General features: G+C 42.2%; 1 protein-coding gene across 2 annotated transcripts in view; it reads right to left on the bottom strand.

Annotated features, from left to right (window-relative positions):
- Window positions 1-403: 403 nt before the first annotated feature.
- LOC137373729 (tumor necrosis factor alpha-induced protein 2-like) overlaps window positions 404-23220 on the bottom strand; it is a 53746-nt gene continuing 30929 nt past the window's right edge. For both annotated transcript variants that reach the window (XM_068038973.1, XM_068038972.1), the window contains 5 exons: window positions 22165-22285; window positions 21437-21559; window positions 19690-19845; window positions 14845-14966; window positions 404-4548 (listed from right to left, as the gene is read on the bottom strand). In XM_068038973.1, coding sequence (XP_067895074.1) covers window positions 4392-4548; window positions 14845-14966; window positions 19690-19845; window positions 21437-21559; window positions 22165-22285 — 679 coding nt within the window. In that variant the 3' untranslated portion in view covers window positions 404-4391. The remainder of the gene's footprint in view (window positions 4549-14844; window positions 14967-19689; window positions 19846-21436; window positions 21560-22164; window positions 22286-23220) is intronic.

The raw sequence follows: 23220 nt of genomic DNA, 5'->3' as shown, positions 1-23220 counted from the left end.
TTGATTTGTTTGCCTCTTCAGTCAACCACCTGGGCTGCCTATTTGGATGACTCCTGCAAAATGGAGATGGCGATAGCAATGGAGGCAATGGGGCGGTAAATTCTTCCATGCCATTTTCGAGGTCCTTGCGCCCCATTTCCACTGGGTGGGAAGCCTAAAAATTTAGCTCGTATCTGTAACCTGAGTTGTCCCTCTTAATGCATTATGTTGCCTGCCTTGCAGGAGGTATCTAAGAACAAATCTAATCTATCAACTCTCACTTTTACTGTAATCAAATATGGAACATCTCCAGACTTCAAAGCACAACTGCATCAAACACCACAGCAGAAAACATCCACAGAGTCACCAGGACTCAAACTAAGATACCTACTCCTCTAAAACCTAATTAACAATCAGCACAGAATTCTGACAGTGTAGAAAAGTTTTTATTTAAAAAGAGACCAATAAAATGTTGCAGAATTCCTAGACCCAAGGCTCAAATAAAGGGCATGGTAGATACAGAAAAGCCTTCCTTCAAGTTGAGGGTAGCGGAACATTGACGCTGTATCTGCATGGGAATGCCACAACTTGGTATGCTGTTACTGCTAAGTTTTTTGAAAAAATAGGCAAAAAAAGTCACAGGAAGCCCACATCAATAAAATGGAATTTTAAGCTTGTCAAATTGAGAAAAAAAAATCATTGGCAGCTAAGGCACTCCATGTGGTAGGAATCAACGTCCTTAGAAGAATGAATAACTGCCTTTGAAATATCCGCAGCTGTTCGAAAATAATTAGCGTTCTAAATATATTTTACAAGCTGAAAAATATGCCATGCATAGAAAAAGCATTAAGAAAATCATTGACAATGAAGAAGGGGTCATTGTATGGATATTTCAAATAAAGCTCCGTGATGACACCACCTCATCCACTGATGTTGCTACATAATCTGATAAGTTACATCTATGTCATTGACAATGATGAGTACATATTTTAAATGCAAGTCTTATTAATTCCCTATTGCATACATACCAACAGTAAGCCTTGCTAACCCTCAACTAATAACGTCCTCTGTTTCCTGTTAGCTGGCTAATCTTCGATCCATGCTAAAATGTTACCCCCGACACCATGAGCTTTTATTTTCCGCAATAACCTTTGATGTGGCACTTTATCAAATGCCTTCTGAAAATCTAAGTACAGTACATCCACAGGTTCCCCTTTATCCACAGCACATGCTACTTCTTCAAAGTACTCTAATAAATTGGTTAAACATAATTTCCCTTTCACTAAACCATGTTGACTCTGCCTGATTACCTTGAATTTTTCTAAGTGCCAAGTCCACATCAAAAGTACTTCCTTGGCTGAAAGGCTTCTTGGGACATCCTGAAAGGTGCTAAATGAATGCAGGTGCTTCTTTCTTTCTGATTTGCCATTATATTTGTTATGGCTTATTCTAATTACAAATCCAAGAAACTTTGGAATAACTTTGCAATGGCGTGCAAAATGGCAAATGTATAGTGTACATTGCCAGTCTCACTTGTTTTGATCTACAAGGGAGTCAAGGGTTATGAGGAGAGGTGTGGAGGGAGGCAGCCAGGAAAGTGGAGGAATTAAGGCCACAGTCAGATCAGCCATGATCTCATTAAATGGCAGAGCAGGCCTGAGGGGTCGAATGCCCTACTCCTGCTCCTATTTCTTATGTTCTTATGAATATTCTGCACCCTTTCAGTGATATCCTTTACCCTGGCACCAGGGATGCACCGCAGCATCTGGGACTTACGATGACGGTTACAGGAACGCTTGTCTGTCCCATCATGGCTGCATTTCTACTCTTTGCTTTTCCTTCCTGTGCAGTCCCTTGCCCATTGGGGCCATGGTTTCCTTGAGAGTGTCGCCACTCCCAACAGTCTCCAATGCTAGGTACTGGCTTGAGAATGGCACACACCTCCAAGACTCCTGTGCTTCCTGCCTCTTCCTACTCTTCCCGATGAGCACCCATGAACTCTGCCTATGTGGTATCTACCTCCTGGAACATATACTCTAGGAAATTCTCAGCCTCTCTGATGCTCCGCAGTGAGTCCAGGAGCTCATGAAGCTTGGAAATTTTCAGCATTTTTAAATTAGTAAAATTCTGTACAGAAGCATTTACGCAGCAGTATCTATATACTGTATTTGAACGATATTTGAAGATAATTAACATGAAATATAACACTGAAATTGTTTAATGCCCACGCCTGGTGACTCAGAATTAAAATGCAATTGTTCTGGTGTTAATAACTATAAGGCTAATAATTGCAAGGTTTAAATACAGTAACCTAGAAATAACTGTTCGCAATATCAGCAAATACTTAGCATGCTCATTTGACATTCTGCTACCTATTATTTTAGTATAGGCATTAATCCGTTCAGCCTCTGAACAATACTGCATAGCAGAATGTCCAATAAAAGTGTTAACAGTTCATTCTTTGTCACCATCAATAGTAATTTCTAGGCTATCGTTTCCAAAGAAGCTTAATGGCTCAAAATGTAATAAAGAGACAGTCCATTTGTTTTTGATAGCTATCCCTCTCTTACTCATATGTCTGTGTTTGCCCTAGTATGATGTGAGACTGGGAGATCTGTGAAAATTGCCATGGAAAATAATGTGAATACTCTTGTAACTTAATGATCCAAACTGTGCAAATAGTTTCTACTTAAAATACTTGCAGCTGTGTTACTAGTCTTTTTTTACATGTTTGTCCGTATCAAAAGGTTTCATCTATGATCCAATTACATCGAGCTAGAGAACGTCCAGCATTGACTGGCTGAGAAATATTGACTTTTCAATGATTATTCCACCTCGTAATATATCAAGTAAATCCTTAAAAAAGGCTGATTCTGGGCACAGAATTCTCTGAAGATGTTGGAATTGTGAAGTTAAAATAAACTCAGAATGTGCATCAATACCGTCTAGAGTCAAAGATAACATTTGTGAAATTTTTTTTTTAGTATAGAGTGCATGGTATAATGGTGGAAATACTGATCTTTCACCTCTCGGTTCAAATTCAGAACAAACTAATGGGATAGAAGTTTTCTCTGTAAAAGTTGTAATGCAGTTTAAAATCTATTTCCAATGGACAAGAATCCGCAGCACAACATGATTCCCAATTGGCACTTCTAAAGTTCAAATTGATTGTTGTGTTCCCCTACATAACAACAATGGCTCCACTTCAAAGAGCAATCCATCAGTTGTCGTTACATCTTTGGGTCTACAATAGATAGAGTCATAGAGTCATAGAGAGATACAGCACTGAAACAGGCCCTTCGGCCCACCGAGTCTGTGCCGACCAACAACCACCCACTTATACTGATCCTACATTAATCCCATATTCCCTACCACATCCCCACCATTCTCCTACCACCTACCTACACTAGGGGCATTAACAATAGCCCTTGCAAAATGAATCAGATAATTTAACTATCTTTTCAATCTCTCCAACAGCAGACTGAGTAAGAACTTGGTGAGATGAAGTCAGGTGTGAATTATTAAGCTGCTTTATTACATAGCAAGTGACCATGGAATACTAGCTGTAATCATGATTCACCCTTTCCACTCAGCTTTATTTCACTTCTATGCATAAAGAAAATAGAAACTTGCCATACTTTTAATGGACTTGTCTAAATGACGTTTTTGGAATGATCGTACTTTTTGTACAACTACTAGCTGTAAGAAATTGAACCGCTGCAATGTGGCCTTCAGGCCAGAGCAGAACCTCATGCTCCTGTCTGTTGTTCTATTTCATGTCAGCTTGCCTTCTCTCTCTGTTTCCTGTAAAACCGACTACTCCTCCACCCCCACCTAAGAACAGAATTCACCCACAAAAATTGGCAACAACCCCGCACCCCCCACCAAGTTTTAATGAATAAATTGTCATAGAAGCAACAGGATGTGAACAAACACTAGAATGTCAATGTACCTTTCACTATCTACAGCTCACCGTCTGAATCCTAATCTAAAGCTCTAAGCCTTGCTGTCCTATGAATTTATTCCCCGAGAGGTAAATTCAGCTTGACACTAGCATTTTTAACATGTATTACACCAATGTCATTCTGTGACAACATGGTCAGAAATCCCTAAAAGTTGTAAAGTACTTTTGGACATCCTGAGGACGTCACAGGTGCTACGTAAAGTGCTTCCTTTCTAATTAGGTAATCAGCCACAGGGTGACTGATATGTAAGAAAAGGAAAAGTGCCACAGTAGTGCAAATGTTGTGGCAAGTTACCATCCAACTGCGCTGTATCTGACATGGGCGTGCTTGATGCTAACAGTGGTTGCCTGAAATGGCAAGTATTCCATTTCCTTGCACTGAAATCCGTCACCTTAATTAAACTAAAAGAAACACTCTTTTGATTGTTTCCCAGTGATGAGTTGATTCCTAGATAGCCTTAAGAAAAGTAGAATTGGAAAAGAGTTTCCCGTTCATGGAAGAGTCTGTGTTGTTCAAAGGAGTGTTGAGAATGTTCAGAATCTTCTTTTCATCTGATTTTTTCATGTTGACTTTCATGTGCAAGATCGCTCTAATGTGCTCTTTTCTGTGGAGAGTGGGACATTTGTTAAGGATGAATGACTCAATAGAATTTTATTGTAACCAAAACAACATGTGCAGTCTACAGAAAAGTGAAGAATGATTATTTTCTCCAGACACGGTGACAACCTCTGGTAAGTAGCATATCTACATATACGTGTGAATTGCTAGCTTAGCTATTAAAATCTCTGGAAAGAAATCATGCAATTATAACAAAATCTTAATTTGTTATGTCTGTTTTGTGCATTAACATGAATCAGAATTTTCATCATTGAAACTTGATTTCTTTGGGTTTTTTGACAATGGTGTGTGGCAAGTCTAACGTTGTTTATTTCTGTATCAGCTGATGATAGAGTCAACAACATCAGCTGCTTTTTAGGAACAGCACTGGTTTCAAACTCTGGAGCATGCCTGGGGGTAGAAACTTCAGTTGACTGATATTACACATGATATTAACAGCTTTCACTCTGACGAATACTATTTGTTGTTGAAGCTATTGAAATATGCCTTTGATTGTATAATAACAGCCTATGCAATCACAGCAGCTAGTTTTGAAAATTAAATTATAATACTTTTAGCTTATATTCTGCCTTAGAATTGCCAGCCAAGCATTTAGCTAGCTGCAAGGCCACCAGTAACCTATATCCTGCCGCAGTTATTTTATGTCGCCTCAGGGCAGAGTTGCTGTCAGAAGCTGCAGAGCCTGCATCAAATATACAAAGTGCCCTGACCAGGAAATGGGCTAAGGTCGGAGGTGTACGACTGTGGCAAGTGATGCACCATAATTGTGCAAATGTGGAAAATCCAAGCCCATTTATGCAGGACTTACTGGAGAGTTTGTCCATAACCTCATATGCCAGCACAGTACTTACTCCATCATTACCATCAAGCCAGGAGACCAACCCTGGTTAAATGCAGAGTGTAGGATGGCACGTCAGGAGCAGTACCAGGCAAAGCTTTGAATGGGGAATGAACCTTGTGAAGTTACTATACAGACATCTGCATACCAAAAAGAGTAATTTGCTATTGTGTGGCAGGCATTTCACAGAGATTTCTTTTCATTGCCAATATACTACAGCCATTGTACTTCCTCCAGGTGGCATGATTACATCGTCAGTTCATAGAGTCAACTCTCTAGCAATGCCACAAACATTTAAGTACAATTAGAACTCAGTTTTGTAATGTTAATGTTTGCCTAGGCATGACTGAAAGGAGCTATAGTATTTGAAACTGATTGCGTGTTAAGTTCCTGTAAAGATGCTTTACTGCATCTGATAGCTAGAATTTTCTGCAGGATCACCTGTATTTCTCATAGACATCTGGCAATACTTTCAAGATGATTTTCCCTTACTGAACTAGTTTTCACACACTATTATTGCATCTTTAACTTTCAGTCAAAGTTTAACAGGAAATTGCTATAAAGTGCTATTTGAATGTGATTAAGAGTACATATGGCAGTGTAATAATGTATAACAGCTTTCAAACGCTGAGAACTGGGCCTTTAGAATATTATGTTTAGCTCCACTTACTATGTACCTTATGTGATATATTCTCTTAAGACTTCACTGAAAATATTATAACATTACATTTGATAAACTCAAAAACATTTCTATTCTTACGTACTTGTACAGCTTTCAAAATAGGAAAAGTCTAACCAATGTGGTTTGTGTAGATTTCAAAATTTAAACACTGCAAAGAATATTTGAAAACTTTTAAAGATCTTCACTGCATTGTCTGAATAGAAGAAGATGACAATTCAGTTGTTCTTAAGAGGTCACTGACTAGACGGCTCCTTGAGCCTGCTCCACAATTCAATATGATCCTGTGTGATCCTCTGCCTCATCGGATGGTCGTAAAAGATCCCACATAACTAAATAAAGTAGAATAGAGCATTCTCCTGATGTTTTGGCCAACATTCATTCCTCAACCAGCACTGCTAAAACAGCAAAGCACAGAAATGCAGTTGTTGTAGGAGATTCCACAGTTAGGGGGATTGACAGGCGTTTCTGTAACTATTATCATGAGTCCGGCATGGTGTGTTGCCTTCCTGGTGCCAGGGTAAATTATATCATGAAGTGGGTGCAGAATATTTTGCAGGGGAAAGGGAGTGAGCCAGCAGTTGTGGTGCATGCCGGCACCAACTACATAGAGAGGGTGGTATTGAGGTCCAATTTCAGGAGCTAGAGACAAAGTTAAAAAGTCAGCCCTCGAAGGTAGTAACCTCTGTATTATGCCTAGGGCCATGCAATGGAGAGAGTAGAAATAGGAAGATAGGGAGGATCAATGCATGGCTTGAGGCATGGTAGGAGGGAGAGCTTCGGATTCTTGAGGCATTGGGACCAAATTTGGGACAGCGGGCACCTATTCAAAAGGGATGGGTTGCACTTCAAAAGGACTGGGACCAATGACCTCAGGGTAAGGTTCATTAGTGTAGTTGGGTTGGGGGGTGGGGAGGGAATTTAAACTAAATTGGCAGCAGGGTGGTCACCAGCATATAGAAGTAGAAAAGAGGAATAAGGGGCATGAAGGAGTGAGAGTGTTGGATAGTACCAGAGAAGGAAATAGTACCAAATTAGACTATGAAGGACGACGAGGGAATACAAAGACAGGCTTAGAACGCATAAATATAAATGCACAAAGTGGCCTGGATTTTACATTGCCGCTGCCGTAAACTATGGTTGTCACGGAGCTGCCGCAATATTAAACATGGTGGTTCAGTTAAATGGCCGGGGCGAACCGCCCCCCACCCTGATGATGTGGAGGGGGCGGGTGGTCCGTCCTTGGCAATGACGTCAGGTGCCATTGCGCAGGTGGCAATGCCATTTTTAAAGGACTTTGAGCCCTTCCATTTCGTTTACATATTTAAAGATAAACAGATTTTAAATTTAATTTAAAAAAATTAAATAAATGTTTCTAGCCCCTCTCCTACCCCCCCAATAAGCATACACTGCATTCCTTGCCCTTTCCCCCAGCAAAATACTTACCTTGTATATCTGACCTGCTCCCACCCCCACCAAAGTTCATAAACGTTTATCTTTAACCCTTCCCACCATGCCCTCTACCAATCATATTAGTTTGAACCCGATCCCCCACCCGCCCGCACTGAAATACTTACCCACTCCCCCCCTCACCACCAGTGTCCCATATCAGATCTCCGAACGGAGATCTGAGGGCGCAGGCATGCCAGCCACCGGCTGCAATATTGGAGCGGAATGGACGGTGGGAGTGGGCAAGTACTTAATTCATTAATTAACATTTATTTGAATATTTGTGTCTCCCGTTGCCAAGCGGTGGGGGGTCGGGGTGGTGGGGGGGCGCCATGAGGCCTAGCCGCTGCCGACAATATGGGCCTGGGCTTTCCCAGCTTTGAGGTCTGTGGCGGGCCTCTCCCGGAGACATTTTCTGGCCCACCTGCCACAACCCCTGACATCAGGGGGGCCTGTAAAATCCACGAAGTGTACTGAATAAGATTGATGAGCTACAAGCACAAATAGCCATGTAGGAATATAATGTAGTGGCAACAACAGAAATGTGGCTTAAAAATGGTGAGGACTGGGTGCTTAATATTCAAGGATATAAAGTGTTCAGAAAAGATAGGGAAGGAAAAAAGGGAGGTGGGGTGACAGTACTGATTAGAGAAGACATTGTAGTGTTGGACAGAGAGGATGCCCTTGATGGGGCAAAGACAGAATCCATTTAGTTAGAGTTGAGAAGCGGGAGTTGAAAAAGTGGTCGTGCTTGTTATAATCTTCCAATCTTTCCTGGATACAGGCGAGCTGCCAGAGGATTGGAAAGTGGCAAATATGACACACTTGTTCAAGAAAGGGTGTAAGGATATTCCTAATAACAACAGGCCAGTCAGTTTAACATCAGTGGTGGGTAATTTTTTAGAAACAATAATCAGGGGAAAAATTAACTGGCACTAATTCCTCTCTGGCCACGGGGGAGGTGCCAGAGGACTGGAGAACAGCTAATGTGGTCCCACTATTTAAGAAAGGTTGTAGAGATAAGCCAGGGAACAACAGACCAGTGAGTCTCACGTCAGTGGTAGGGAAACTATTGGAGAAAATTCTGAAGGAGAGAATCTATCTCCACTTGGAGAGGCAAAATTTGATTAGGAATAGTCAGCATGGCTTTGTCAGAGGGAGGTCATGCCTAACAAATTTAATTGAATTTTTTGAGCATGTGACCAGGTGTGTCGATGAGGGTAGTGCAGTTAATGTAGTTGACATGGATTTCAGCAAAGCCTTTGACAAGGTCCCACATGGGAGACTTATCAAGAAAGCAAATGCACATGGGATACAAGGTAACTTGATAAGGTGGATTCAAAATTGGCTTAGCTGTTGGAGACAGAGAGTGATGACAGACGGCTGTTTTAGTGACTGGAAGCCACTAGATCTGTGCTGGGTCCCCTATTGTTTGTCATTTATATAAACGACATAGATGACTATGTGGGGGGTAGGATCAGTAAGTTTGCGGATGACACAAAGATTGGCCGAGTGGTTAACAGTGAGGTGGAGTGTCTTAGGTTACAGGAAGATATAGACGGGATGGTCAAATGGGTAGAAAAATGGCAGATGGAATTTAACGCTAAAAAGTGTCAGGTGATACACTTTGAAAGGAGTAATATGACACGGAAGTATTCAATGAATGGCCTGACACAGGGAAGTTCCGAGGAACAAAGGGACCTTGGTGTGTTTGTCCATAGATCTCTGAAGGCAGAAGGGCAGGTTAATAGGGTGGTGAAAAAGGCATATGGGACACTTGCCTTTATCAATCGAGGCATAGATTACAAAAGCAGGGAGGTCATGTTGGAGTTGTACAGAACTTTGGTAAGGCCACAGCTGGAGTACTGTGTGCAATTCTGGTCGCCACATTATAGGAAGGATGTGATTGCATTGGAGGGGGTGCAGAGGCGATTCACCAGGATGTTGCCTGGGATGGAACATTTAAGCTATGAAGAGAGGTTGGATAGGCTTGGGTTGTTTTCACTGGAGCAGAGAAGACTGAGGGGTGACCTGATCGAGGTGTACAAGATTATAAGGGGCATGGACAGGGTGGATAGGGAGCAGCTGTTCCCCTTAGTTGAAGGGTCAGTTACGAGGGGTCACAAGTTTAAGGTGAGGGTGGGAGGTTTAAGGGGGATTCGAGGAAGAACTTTTTTATCCAGAGGGTGGTGACGGTCTGGAATGCCCTGCCTGGGAGAGTGGTAGAGGCGGGTTGCCTCACATCCTTTAAAAAGTACCTGGATGAGCTCTTGGCACGTCATAACATTCAAGACTATGGGCCAAGTGCTGGCAAATGGGATTAGGTAAACAGGTCAGGTGTCTTTAATCAGGTGTCAGGTGTCTGCATCGGTGCAGACTCGATGGGCTGAAGGGCCTCTTCTGCACTGTATTATTCTGTGATTCTGTGTGAGTTAATTAAGGAGAGCGAGCCTGGATTTCTAAAGAGCAGATCATGTTTGACTAATCTAATTGAATTTTTTGGTGAAGTAACTGAGAAGGTTGATGAAGAAAATGCAGTGAATTAAAAACAGAAAATGCTGGAAATACTTAGCAGATCAGACAACATCTGTGGAGAGAGAGCAGAGTTAACGTTTCAGGTCTGTGTCCTTTTATCAGAACTGGCAAAGGTTAGAAAAGAATTAGGTTTTCAGCAAGTGAAGGGGATAGGGGTTGGTGGGGAAGAGAACAAAAGGTAAGGTGTGTGATCGGGCAGGGGGCAGAAGAGATTAAATAACAAAGCTGTCACGGGACAACGGCAAAGAGTGTGTTAATACTTGTGCTGAAAGACAAAGCATTAGTCCAGAGAGAGTGTTAATAGCAGAATAATGAGCAGATAATGCGTGAATGTTGTCGATATGGATTTTAAGAACGTGTTTGACAAAGTAACACATTAAAGGCTGGTTAACAAAATTGAGGCTGATGAAACAGGAGAGTCAGTGTCAACCTGTTTTTTAGACTAGAGGATGGTAGACAATGGTGTTCCCCAAGGTTCAATGCTATATGTGACTTAGTTATTGGAATACAGAGTAAATTTCAAAATTGGCCAATGATAACAAACTTGGAGGAGTGTCAAACAGTGAGGATAATACCAATTAACTGTAACAGGACATTTTTTAATTCTTTCACAGGATGTGGGCATTGCTGGCTCGGCCAACATTTATTGCCCATCCCAGTTGCCCTTGAGAAGGTGGTGGTGAGCTGCCTTTTTGAACCGTTGCAGTCCTTGGGTTGTAGATATACCCACAGTGCTGTTAGGAAGGGAGTTCCAGGATTTTGACCTAGCGACAGTGAAGGAACAGTAATATATTTCCAAGTCAGAATGGTGGAGCGAATTTTACAGACCCCCTGATGTCAGGGGTCATGGCAGGGGGTGGGGGGATCTGGAAAATGTCTCTGGGAGAGGCCCGCCAGGAGGCCTCAACGCCAGGAGGGCTTGGCCCAATATTGCCGGCGGCAGCGAGGCCTCGTGGCAGCAGCACCTCTACTTAGCGGCGGGATCAAAATTTAAATACGTACATTTATTAAAGGTAATGGATTAAATAAGTAGCCGCTCCCGCTGTCAGTCCCAGTGCAATATTTGTGCTGGTGGCCGGCACTCTCGTCCCTTCGGATCTCCATCCGGAGATCCAATGTGGGACACTGGTGGGGGGAGGGGGGGAGCAGGTAGGTATTTCAGTGCGGGAGGTGGGGGGGCGCGCAGTAAAGCTAACATCATTGGTCCAGGGGATGGTGGGAAGGGGTAAAGCTTAAAGTGTGTGAACTCGGTGGGGGGTGGGGGGGGGGAGGGAAGGTCAGGTGGGCAGGGGAAGCGTTTTGGTGGGGGGGAAAGAGGACAAGTAATTATTTACATGATGATTGCAGGGGTGGGAGACAGCCAAAATTAAATGTTCTCAAATAAAAACAAGAAATGCTGGGAATACTCAGCAGGTCCGGCAGCATCTGTGCAGAGAGAAGCAGAGTTAACGTTTCAGGTCAGTGACCCTTCATCAGAACGGCAAATATTATAAATGTAAAAGGTTATAAGCAAGTAAAGCGGGGGTGGGGCAAGAGATAACAAAGGAGAAGGTGTAGATAGGACAAGGTCACAGAATAGCTGACCAGAAGGTTGTGGAGCAAAGGAAAACAATATGTTAATGGTGTGTTGAAAGACAAAGCATTTGTACAGATAGGGTGTTAACGGACTGAAAATTGAACAGCCGCAAGTACAAACATGAAAAAAGTCCGCAAGCAGGACCCCGAGCTTCCGGTTGCTTGCCATTTCAATACTCCCCCCTGCTCTCATGCTCACATCTCTGTCCTGGGATTGCTGCAGTGTTCCAGTGAACATCAACTCAAGCTCGAGGAACAGCATCTCATATACTGATTAGGCACACTACAGCCTGTCGGACTGAACATTGAGTTCAATAATTTCAGAGCATGACTGGTCCCCCATTTTACCTTTATTTTTAGTTATTTTTCCTTTTTCCTTTTTTATATATTTTTTTGTGTTTGTTTTATTTTATTTCATCTTAGTTTGTTCAGTTTGCTTACCCACTGTTTTTTTTTCACGTTTGTACTTGCGGCTGTTCAATTTTCAGTCCACTAACACCCTATCTGTACTAATGCTTTGTCTCTCAACACACCATTAACATATTGTTTGCCTTTGCTCCACGACCTTCTGGCCAGCTATTCTGTGACCTTGTCCTATCTACTTCTTCTCCTTTGTTATCTCTTGCCCCACCCCGCTTTACTTGCTTATAACCTTTTACATTTCTAACATTTGCCAGTTCTGATGAAGGGTCACTGACCTGAAACGCTAACTCTGCTTCTCTCTCCACAGATGCTGCCAGATCTGCTGAGTATTTCCAGCATTTCTTGTTTTTATTTCAGATTTCCAGCATCCGCAGTATTTTGCTTTTATTTAAATGTTCTCAAAATCTTTTTTCAAACATCTCTTTAAAAATTTAAATGAAGTGGAAAGGCTTGAAGCCCTTTAAAAATGGTGCTGGCGCCTGTGTATGGCGCCTGACCGCCTGCCCCCTGCAAGTCATCGGGGGAGGTGTGGTCTGCCCTTGCCATTTATATGTGCCACCGCGTTTAATATCGCGCTGGCTCCACGAAGCTTGGCCCGCACATGCGGACTGCTATTGTTTCTAGTCCGGTGTGTGGCTTGGAGGGGAACTTGCAGGTGGTGGTGTTCCCATGTATTTGCTGCCCTTGTCCTTTGAGGTGGTAGAGGTTGCAGAGATAGGCTAACAGAATGGGAAGATAAGTGGCATTTAATACTGAAAAGTGTGAGGTGATGCACTTTGGCAGAAGGGATAGAGAGAGGCAGTATCTACTTATTGGCACATTTGTAAAGAGTGTGCAGGGACAGGGGGACCTGGGGGTTCATGTCCAACGATCTTTGAAGGTGGCAGGATATATTGAGAGAGTAGTTAGCAAAGCATAAGTAGAGGTATTGAATACAGAAGCACGGAAGTTATGCTGAACCTTTATAAAGTTCTAGTTATGTCACAACTACAGTACTGCGTCCAGTTCTGGTCATCACACTTTAAGAACGGTATGAGAGTTCTTGAGAGGTGGGCAGAAGAGATTTACCAGAATGGTTCCAGGGCTGGGGGATTTTTAGCAACAAGGTTTGTTTGGAGAAGCTTTGGTTATTCTCACTGGAGCAAAGGAGGTTGAAGGGAAGATCTGATACTGATGTACAAGACAAGTTTAGATAAGGTAGACAAAGAAAAGCTGTTCCCATTAGTGGATGGTACAAGGACTAGGCGGACACAGATTTAAGCTTTTGGGCAGCAGATACAGGAGGGAAGTGAGAAAGAACTTATTTATGCAGCAAATGGTAATAACCTGGATCTGTCTATGAGAGGATGGAAGCAGAGACGATCAATGATTTCAAAAGGAAATTGGATAGGTACTTGAGGGAAATAAACTTACAGGGTGTGGAGATAAAGCAGGAGAATGGGGCTGACTGGATTGCTCTAGAGCCAGCATGGACATGATGGGCTGAAAGGCCTCCTGTGTCGTAATGACTCTATGAATAACTGATCATTTATCTCATTTTCTAAAAATGGGATCTTGCTGCCACAAGTGATTATACTTCAAAAGTAATTCAATGGCTGTAAAGCACTTTTGGATGTCCTGAGGACATGAAAGGGGCTCTACAAATACAATTTTTTCTTTCTTTAGAATACAAGAAATAAAAAGAAAGACTTGCATTTATTTGGCACCTTTCATTTCCACTGGATATCGCAAAGTGCTTTACAGACAATTAAGTACTTTTTAAAGAAGTGTTGTCACTGTTATGTAGGAAACGCAGCAGCCGATCTGCACACAGCACATGCCCACAAGCAGCAATGTGTTAATGATCAGATAATTTGTTTTTGTGATCTTAATTGAGGGATAAATATTAGCCAGGAAACACAGAGCTAACTCCCTTGCTCTTCTTTGAAATAGTGCCATGGAATCTTTTACATCCACCTGAGAGGGTAGATGGGGCCTTGGTTTAAAGTCTAATCCAAAAGATGGCACCTCTGACAATGCAGCATTTCCTCAGTACTGCACCAGAGTGCCAGCCTTAATTTTTATGCTAAAGCCCTGGAGTGGGACTTGAACCCAGAATCTTATGACTCAGAAACAAGAGTACTAACACCTGAACCGCAGCTAACACTCTTGACCAATTGAGCCACAGCTGGTGTAGGCTCTACTGACCCTTGAACCTGCTCTGCCATTCCATAAGATCATGGCTGATCTTCTATTTCAACTCCACTTTTCTGCCCTATCACTATATCCCTTGATTCTCTCAGCGCCCAAAATGATAAAGATCTCAATCTTCAATATACTCATCAACTGAGCATTCACAGCCCTTTGAGGTAGAGAATTCCAAAAATTGGCAATCCTCGGAGTCAAAAAATTTCTCCTAATCACAATCCTAAAGTCTGAGACTATGTCCCCTAGTTCTGGACTCTACAGCCAGAGGAAATAACCTCTCAGCATCTACACAGTAAAGCCCTATAAGAATGCTATACATTTTAATGAGACATTCTCTCATTCTTTTGAAGTTCAAAGAATATAGGCCCATTCTACTCAATCTCTGCTCATAGGACAACCTTCCCATCCCAGGAATCAATCTAGTGTATCATGTACATTAGCTGAACTGTGAACGTTGAACTGAAATGCTTTTATTCAGAACATGATTATCGGAATGGTCAATTTAGTATTGAAGAAACACCTTCCTTTACTAAACATCATCTTCAGATATATTGATATTTTTGAGTTGGCGGTTATACATTTCTGACTGTTCTTACCCAACATCTGGGAAGTCTTGAAAGAGTGCCGCAACTTCCATTATAATTGCATTGACATCTTTCAGCCTGATGATTTCAGCTATTTTAGGGAGTGCAGACTCTAGCAATGTAGCTTCAGATCCCTAGTTAAATGAAAAACAAAACAAAATAACAATTGAATTGTTAGGTACATTAAAAAAATATGAGAGTGGTTGCAGAACAGAGTGGTTGCAGAACAGTGATCAATGTGTCTAGCTGATGTGATAAAATGCAACAGGTGCACTCAAGAGATTTATAGCCAGCATTTGAAACCTGATATAAAATTACAGTGATCAAATGATCTCTGTGTCAGTTATTAATAATGATAGTGCTTTGCTAAATCTGCTGCAGGCTCTACCACACCCTGAACCTCTGATCTATTTGTTGCAATACAGATAGAACATAACAATAATAGGAGTGGGGGGTGGGCGGAGGGGTGTCAATCGATTACTGGGGGAGATGGGGCAGTTATCAGCCAGGAGGAGGGGGAGTCAATCTGGTGGCCTGCCAATTCCAGGGGGTGGTCAAAGGTCTGGGGGTGGGGGGAGGTGTTCATGTTGGGAGTCAGGAGGTCTCAGAGGGGTGAATCAGAGGTCCGAGGGGTGGGGGGGGGGGGGTGGTGATGTGATTGGAGGTCTGACGGTTGGTTGGGGGGATGGGGGGGGGCAGGTCTGAGGCCTTGTGGTGGGGGTGGAACTAGGGGCCTCGTGGTGGGTGAGGTCAGGAGCCTTGTGATGAGGGAGATTAAAGGCCTCACAATGAAAGACGTTGTGATGGGGTGAGCATCGGGAGCCTTGTGACATAGGGAGGCTAGAGTCCCTGCGATAGGGGGAGGTTGGAGGCCTCACGATGGGGGAGGTCAGCGGCGTGGTGGGGAGAGTTTATAGGCTTCGCGATGACGGAGGTCGGAGGCTTCATGATTCAAAAGGTCCAAGGTATCATGGTGGGAGTGCAACAGGGGCCTCATGGTGGTGAGGGATCAGGCACTTCCTGGAGGGATTGGAGGCTGCAGGGGAAAGTCATGGGGGAATGCCCAGTTGTAGGGCTCCTCAGGCTGATACCATGTACCAGGAAACCCAGCCAACCAGAGTTAAGGTTGAAAACCTGAATGACAATGAAGCTCACAGCCTTATTATCATATTTAAAGTCCCAACCTGCCTCCTTGGAGCGTGTTGGTTATCTGCCCACCTTCTGGCCTCAGTTAAAGCCATAAATGCCCGGGTCGGAGGTCGGTTTGTGACAGGAAACAGACTGTTTAGACTTTAACCACCTATCCGAACCAAACCCGCCTTTTATTAGATTAAAATTCCCTCCAAAATATTTGTTTACCATTTCAGCCATTTCTTTATTCTCTATTATAATTTCACCTGTCTCTGCCTCTAAGAGACCCACGTTTACTTTTGCTAATCTCTTTCTTTTTACATACTTGTAAAAGCTGTTACAATCAGATTTTATATTTCTTGTTATTTTACTCTCATTCTATTTTCTCCCTATTATCAAATTCTTGGTTATCCTTGGATTTTTAAAACCCTCCCAATCCTCAGGCTAACAACCCTTTTTGGCAACACTGCAAGCCTTTTTTAATTTAACGCCATCATTAACATTTCTAGCTAGCGATGGCCCTACCACTTTTCCAGTGAAGCTTTTCTTCCTGAAATGGATCTATTGAGGATTATGAATTAATTCTTTAACTGTCTGCCATTGTTTATCTACTGACAAATCTTTTATATTAATTTCCCAATCTACCTCAGCCAACTAACTCCTCATCCCTCCGTAATTGGCTTTGTTTAGTCTTAAGATCCTCGGTTTGGAATTAATATCACCCTCCAACTTAATATGAAATACTATCATCTTATTGTTATTGGAGCACACTTGAACCAGGAACAGTTGAAAGTGAACGCAGAAACATGTTGGAAGATGGCTTGTGATCTTACTGATATTCACTGTAAATTTCAGCTTTTACTGAATTTTTGTGTGAAATATGGACACTATCACAATTTGGAATTGATGATATGAGCAATACAATAATATATCACCAGAATTCTTTTGTTCAACCAATAAATAATTTTACAGTATACTAATTTGTCTTCAACTGGCAAAGATTGATTTTCTCAATAGCTCATTAAGTAGATGCACTGCAAGCATTGCAACAGAGGAAATCAAGGGCAAGAAAGGGCCATTTAGCCCATGTAGCCTGCTCCTTTATGAGTTCTTTTGGGTTGATGTGTACATATGATCTGCCAGACTGTTCAGTTTTTATGTGGACTGGTGGCTCTACTTGTCTGGATGTAAGTTTTTTTTAAAATGTATTTTTTCAAGGTATGTGAGCACATTGGCAAGGTCAGCATTTATTCCCATCCCTAATTGCCCTTGAGAAGATGGTGGTGAGCAGCCTTCTTGAACTACTACAATCTATGTGGTGTAGGTACACCCACAGTGCTGTTAGGTAGAGAGTTCCAGGATTTTGATGCAGTGATAGTGAAGTAACGGTGATATATTTCCAAGTCAAGATGGTGTGTGACTTAGAGGTGAATTTGCAGGTGGTGATGTTCCTGTCCATCTGCTGCCCTTGTCCTTCCAGGTGGTAGAGGTCGCAGGTTTGGAAGGTGCTATTGAAGGAGCCTTGGTGAGTTTTTGCAGTGCATCTTGTCGTTGGTACACACTGTTGCCATTGTGTGCTGGTGGTGAAGGGAGTACTATTATATATTATTATTAAGAATTATTACTTTAGATTTTGCCTTGGCCTTTTCCATAGCTAGCCTAAACCTTACTATGATCACTGTCCCCCAAATGTTCCCTTCCTGACACTTGATCCACTTGACCCACCTCATTTACCAGAACCGGATCCAGCAATGCCTCCTTCCTCTTTGGGCCAGAAACAAAACGCTCAAGAAAATTCTCCTGAATGCACTTGAAAAACTCTTTCCCCTCTCTGCCCTTTACACTATTACTATCCCACTTTATATTTGGATAATTATATGTAATGGCATTCTATGTGACTGTGCCGAAGATAAACTTTCCCTTCTCGTCCTTCTCAATCTGTCTGCAGCCTTTGACACAGTTGACCTCCCCAGCCTCCTCCAAAGCCTCTCCACTGTCATCCAGCTGGGTGGGACTGCTTTCACCTAGTTCCATTCTTAACTAACTAATCGTAGCCAGAGAATGACTTGAAATGGCTTCTCTTCCTGCTCCCATATCATTACCTCTGATGACCCCAAAGATCTATCCTTGGCCCCCTTCTATTTCTCGTCTACGTGCTGCCCCACAGGACATCATATGAAATCAGGGCTTTAGTTTTCACATGTATGCTGAAGACGCTTAGCTCTACCTCACCACCACTTCTCTCAACTCCACTTTTGTTGAATTATCAAATTGTTATCCACCATTCAGTACTGGATGAGCAGAAATTTCCTCCAATTAAAATATTGGGAGAACTGAAGTCAATGTTTATGGCCCCCGCTCCAGACTCCATTTCCTAGCTACCGACTCTATCCCTCTCCCTAGCAACAGTCTGAGATTAAGCCAATCTGTTTGTAACCTTGGTGTCCCATTTGACTCAGAGATGAGCTTCTGACCTCATACTCGTGTCATCAATAAGACCACCTATTTCCACTTCCGTAACATCGCCCAACTTCACCCCTGTCTCAGCTCATCTGCTGCTGGAACCCTCATTTGTGCATTTGTTACCTTTAGAATTGACTATTCCAACTCACTCTTGGCTGGTTTCCCACATTCTACTCTCTGTAATCCAAAATTCTACTGCCCGTGTCTGAAATTGCACCAAGTCCCGTTCCCCTATTATCCCTGTGCTCACCGACCTACATGGGCTCCTGGTCAAGTAGTATTGTGATATTAAAATTCTCATCCTTGTTTTCAAATCCCTCCATGGCCTCGCCCCTCCCTAGCTCTGTAATCTCCTCCAGTCCCACAACCCTCCAAGATATCTGCACTCCTCTAATTCTGGCCTCTTGGGCATCCCTGTTTTTAATCACTGCACCATTGGTGGCCGCACCTTCAGTTGTGTAGGCTCCAAGCTTTGGAAATCCCCCCATCCCTCTCCACCTCGTTTTATTCCTTTAACTCACTCCTTAAAACCTACCTCTTTGACCAAGCCTTTGTTCATCTGACCTAGTATTTCCTTTTGTGCCTTGGTGTCATTCTTTGTTTTATAATGCTCCCGTAAACACCTTGGAACATTTTATTATATTAAGGGTGTTTTGTTGTTGTTGTAATTAAAGTTCCCCATTATCACTGCCCTATAATTTTTGCACCACTTTGTAATTTCCCTGCAAATTTGCTCCTCTATGTCTTTCCTACTAGTTGGTGGCCTATAGAATATAACCAGTGGTATAATGTTACCATTCTTGTTTCTTAACTCGAAACAAATAGATTCTGTTCTTGACCTCCCCAGCATATCCTCTCTCTCCAGCACTGTAATATTCTCCCCAATCAACTTTGCCACTCCTCTGCCTTTCTTTTCTTCCCTACCTTTCCTGAACACCTTGTATCCCAGAATATTTAGTACTCAGACCTGCCCTTCATTGAGCCAGGCCTACATTATTGCTACATCATATTCCTATGTGGTCATCTGCAGCTGCAACTCACCAACATTATTTAACATGCTTTGTGCATTTATCTATAGGCAGAGTAAACCTAATTTAGACCTTATTGCATTCCCTCTTACTCTGATCCCACCTTCCTGTTTCTTATTGTAGTGCTATCTGTCTGTCCCAATCCTTAGTGCAGTTTGTTTCTCCCTTTTAATGCTACATGCTGTTTTCCTTCATTTTCAGAATTCTAACAATGGACAACATTTGGCTTACTTACATAGAAATGAAATAGTTCCCTTAACTGGTCAGCTTCATTCTGTATCTGATCTGCCACTTGTTTCTGCTGATTTTCTGTTTTGCAACTCAGCCTTTTCTTCATAATTCTCAGGATATATTCTGTAATGAGCTGCTGATAGATTTCCCTCAATACATCCTGTTTAAAAGAACAAAAAAATCATTGGGTGTGGATACAGAGCATTCTTTTCCCATCTAAAAGCAAACATATTAAATTCAGGCATTAAATAATCCTTTGCTTATGAAAGTATTTCGTTTCCAAGTAAAATATTTATGAAAGAGTTTTTCTTGGAAGTTGAGGCTTTTTCCCTCCAGTTTTCTGCAGTTACTTCTCTTCTGAAGGCTGGTTTTCATATGGGGCACATTCCACACAGTGTAATGGGTTGAATTTTCCCGAGATAGAAAATAATCGGGAGGTGGGACCATTTCCGAGTCCCAACCCTACTCATTGCCACAGTGCACCCGCCGGGAGGGGGTCGGCAGATCTTCTGTGAAGGCTGTGTGTTCCTGAGGGGAATGGAGCAGGAAAAGGCTGCGCAAGATGTAGGTGCGTTACAGCTGATGGGCCCGACAGCAAATCCCTCATGCCCAGCACTGTCAGCTAGATTTGTCTGCAGGTGAAATGCCTATAATTTCAAGCCTTTGCAGGTGAATGGCCTGAGGCTTGTCAATTTGGTCCTTCAAAGTGAACACTGCATATGCATTAAAACAAGAAATGCTGGAACCACTCAGCAGATCTGGCAGCATCTGTGGAAAGAGAAGCAGAGTTAATGTTTCGGGTCAGTGACCCATCTTCGGAACTAGCAAATATTAGAAAAGTCAAAAGTTATAAGCAAGTGAGCCGGGGGTGGGGCAAGAGATAACAAAGGAGAAGGTGTAGATTGGACAAGGCCACATAGCTGACCAAGAGGTCATGGAGCAAAGGCAAACAATATGTTAATGGTGTGTTGAAAGACAAAGCATTAGCACAGAAGAGGTGTTAACGGACTGAGGATTGAACAGCAGCAAGTACATATACATTTCTTGGCGCTGTGATCTGGCCTCCTGTGAGCAGGTGAGCTGCAAAGTGAGAATCCCGTGTGCCACAGGCAAAAATCCATTCCGTTCCAAAAATGCCCGCTAATTGCCTCAATATTTACTTTAATGGACTTGCTGTCACTGCCAGGCAGGAAACTCTCATCTCCCTGAAGCCACCTCCGGAAAAATCAGGAGCAGGCGGCAACACATCGGGAAACCAGCACGCTGTCCTCGGGTGCAAATTTACCATCCCCTCCGTCTCCAAAGCCTTCTCAGAGTCCCTGGAAATCCCGCCCCCCCCCATGTCTCCCATGTGAGTAGGAATTTTGATATATGAACTTAGGCAGTGATTGGGAGCTTTCACTATCACTCTTGATTTTGAAACTCACATATATGTCTCCAACATGGGTTCCTTTGCCATGATCACAAGTAAGCGTTCAGTCTGACTATTCTTTCCTCAGTTCAAGGCCAATCAGCTGAGGCTGGTTAAGATAGTATGGAATGACTCGTGGACCTTGTATGGTTCAGTGCCTCACATAACAGACATTTACATATTGATCTATCAGCAGTATGTTAACATTCTCTTAAAAACAGCAGAACGTTGGCACAGATGTTGATTGCCATCTTTACACTGCTAATACTGTGCATTTGAAAGCGCTGGTTATCATGAAGCATTTTCTCTCATATCACTAATTCTGTTGTTTGAGACATACCTGATACTGTGGTGCTTTCAATTTCTTTAATTTTGAGAGCTGCTCCTCCGTTATATCATATATTTTATCTATAGGCTCCGGGCACGCAAGCCATTTTTCTGTCACCAGCATTTTACAGTGAGGCTGAGGGAGAATGTAAAGGCTTTAATTTGTGATAATGCAAATTATTTAAATGCAAAATAACTGTTCCCCTCTGTTGTTCTTTCCCCAGCTCAAGACTACTAAGGCCAATTACGTGCCCCATCTGCCATTCTGGCTGAGGCTGGTTAAGATAGCATGGAATGACTCTGGGACCTTGTATGGTTCAGTGCTGCACATAACAGACATTTACATATTGATCTATCAGCAGTATGCTAACATTCTGTTAAAAACAGTCAGCAGAAAGTTGGCACAGATGTTGATTGCCATCTTTACACGGATGTGTATCTGACCCTGAGCAAAAGTCAACAATTTGATAAGCCAGATATTTCCAAATTGTACAGAATCCTCTCGAATGCAAATTTTCACATTGTCAAAAGCAATGAGAATTAAATATTCTTTTCTAAGAAAGCTGAGTAAAAACTGCAGAAAACAACAGGGCTGAACCCAGTATACTTAAGTGTTTATGCATCATATACTAAAGAAAATGAAAAATCCTATTCAACATTTCTCAATTTGGTAAGAAGCTACTGCTTACAATCCTTCAAGAATCAGTTTTAAGATGTGTGTTTAATTTGTTCTCACCATACCTTTAATTTACAAAATAAGGTCTTGAACAAAATGTCTTTTCTCCTCTTTTCCATTTCATTCAGAATTGAAAGGAGATTCTCTTTCAACACAACATTTGTGATTTGCTCATTAAAATAATTCCTGAAAACAGATCGAAAAATTGATAAGTTTCACGTTTAAGCGCAACAGTGCCTTGAGAGGAGACTTGCAAGGGTAAGCTTGTTGAGGGTAATTTTGACTTTGGTCAATAGTGTAAAATCGGCAATTACTTGATAGCTGATTAGCTGCCTGTTATACATTTCTCCTGATTTTCATTTCCATTGCTGAATTATTTTATTCCCAATTCATATAAAAATGTTGTTAAAATCTGACAATTGGTTTTGTCAATTTTGCACCCAAAATAGGGGCATAATGCATGTGCACAATGCAAGTCAGAGGCCCAAAGTTCACCCAAATTTGGGCTTCATTTTAATAATGTAAATGAGCTGCCAGTGCCAGTCATGCTTTTAGAGAAAGCGTGACCAAAATCGAAAATGAAATTTAGGTCTGCTGCCTTGTTGGTAACAGCCTTCAGGCAAATCCTGGAAGGTGTGGGGTAGTGGGGGAAGAGAATGGGAGGAGGATCAGTCATGGCCCAGGAGTAGCCCTCAGCAGTGCTGTGGAACTCGGGCATTCCCGCTCCTCCCAGCTCTACAGGAAGGTAAGTGAAAATAAGAACATTTCTTTTTAGTATCAAATATATTTCTAGGGGTACTGGATACAGCGCTGTGAAATTGGTGATTTTTGTCTCTGTTTTCACCCCGATAATGGGTGCATTGAGGACTGAAATCTATTCCTTGTGTCAGCTGTACCTCTTGAGTGTGGTCTGTATTGTGGTTGCAGAGATTCTTATATGATTTGCATCTTATTGGTCTACAAATCAATCTGAAAAATCTAATCAAAGTCTCTTAACTAATTGTTGCCTAAACATAAATAGTTTACTTTATTATGCAGCAATTTGTAGCCTTTTCTGTCTACATGTGACTATACAGCATGGTTTATGCCAGACATTTTACTATGCTGCTCATGCTTTTAAT

This window comes from Heterodontus francisci, chromosome 9, assembly GCF_036365525.1.
Source record: "Heterodontus francisci isolate sHetFra1 chromosome 9, sHetFra1.hap1, whole genome shotgun sequence".
Taxonomy (NCBI): Eukaryota; Metazoa; Chordata; class Chondrichthyes; order Heterodontiformes; family Heterodontidae; genus Heterodontus; species Heterodontus francisci.
This window is presented reverse-complemented; position numbering and strand designations above follow the sequence as displayed.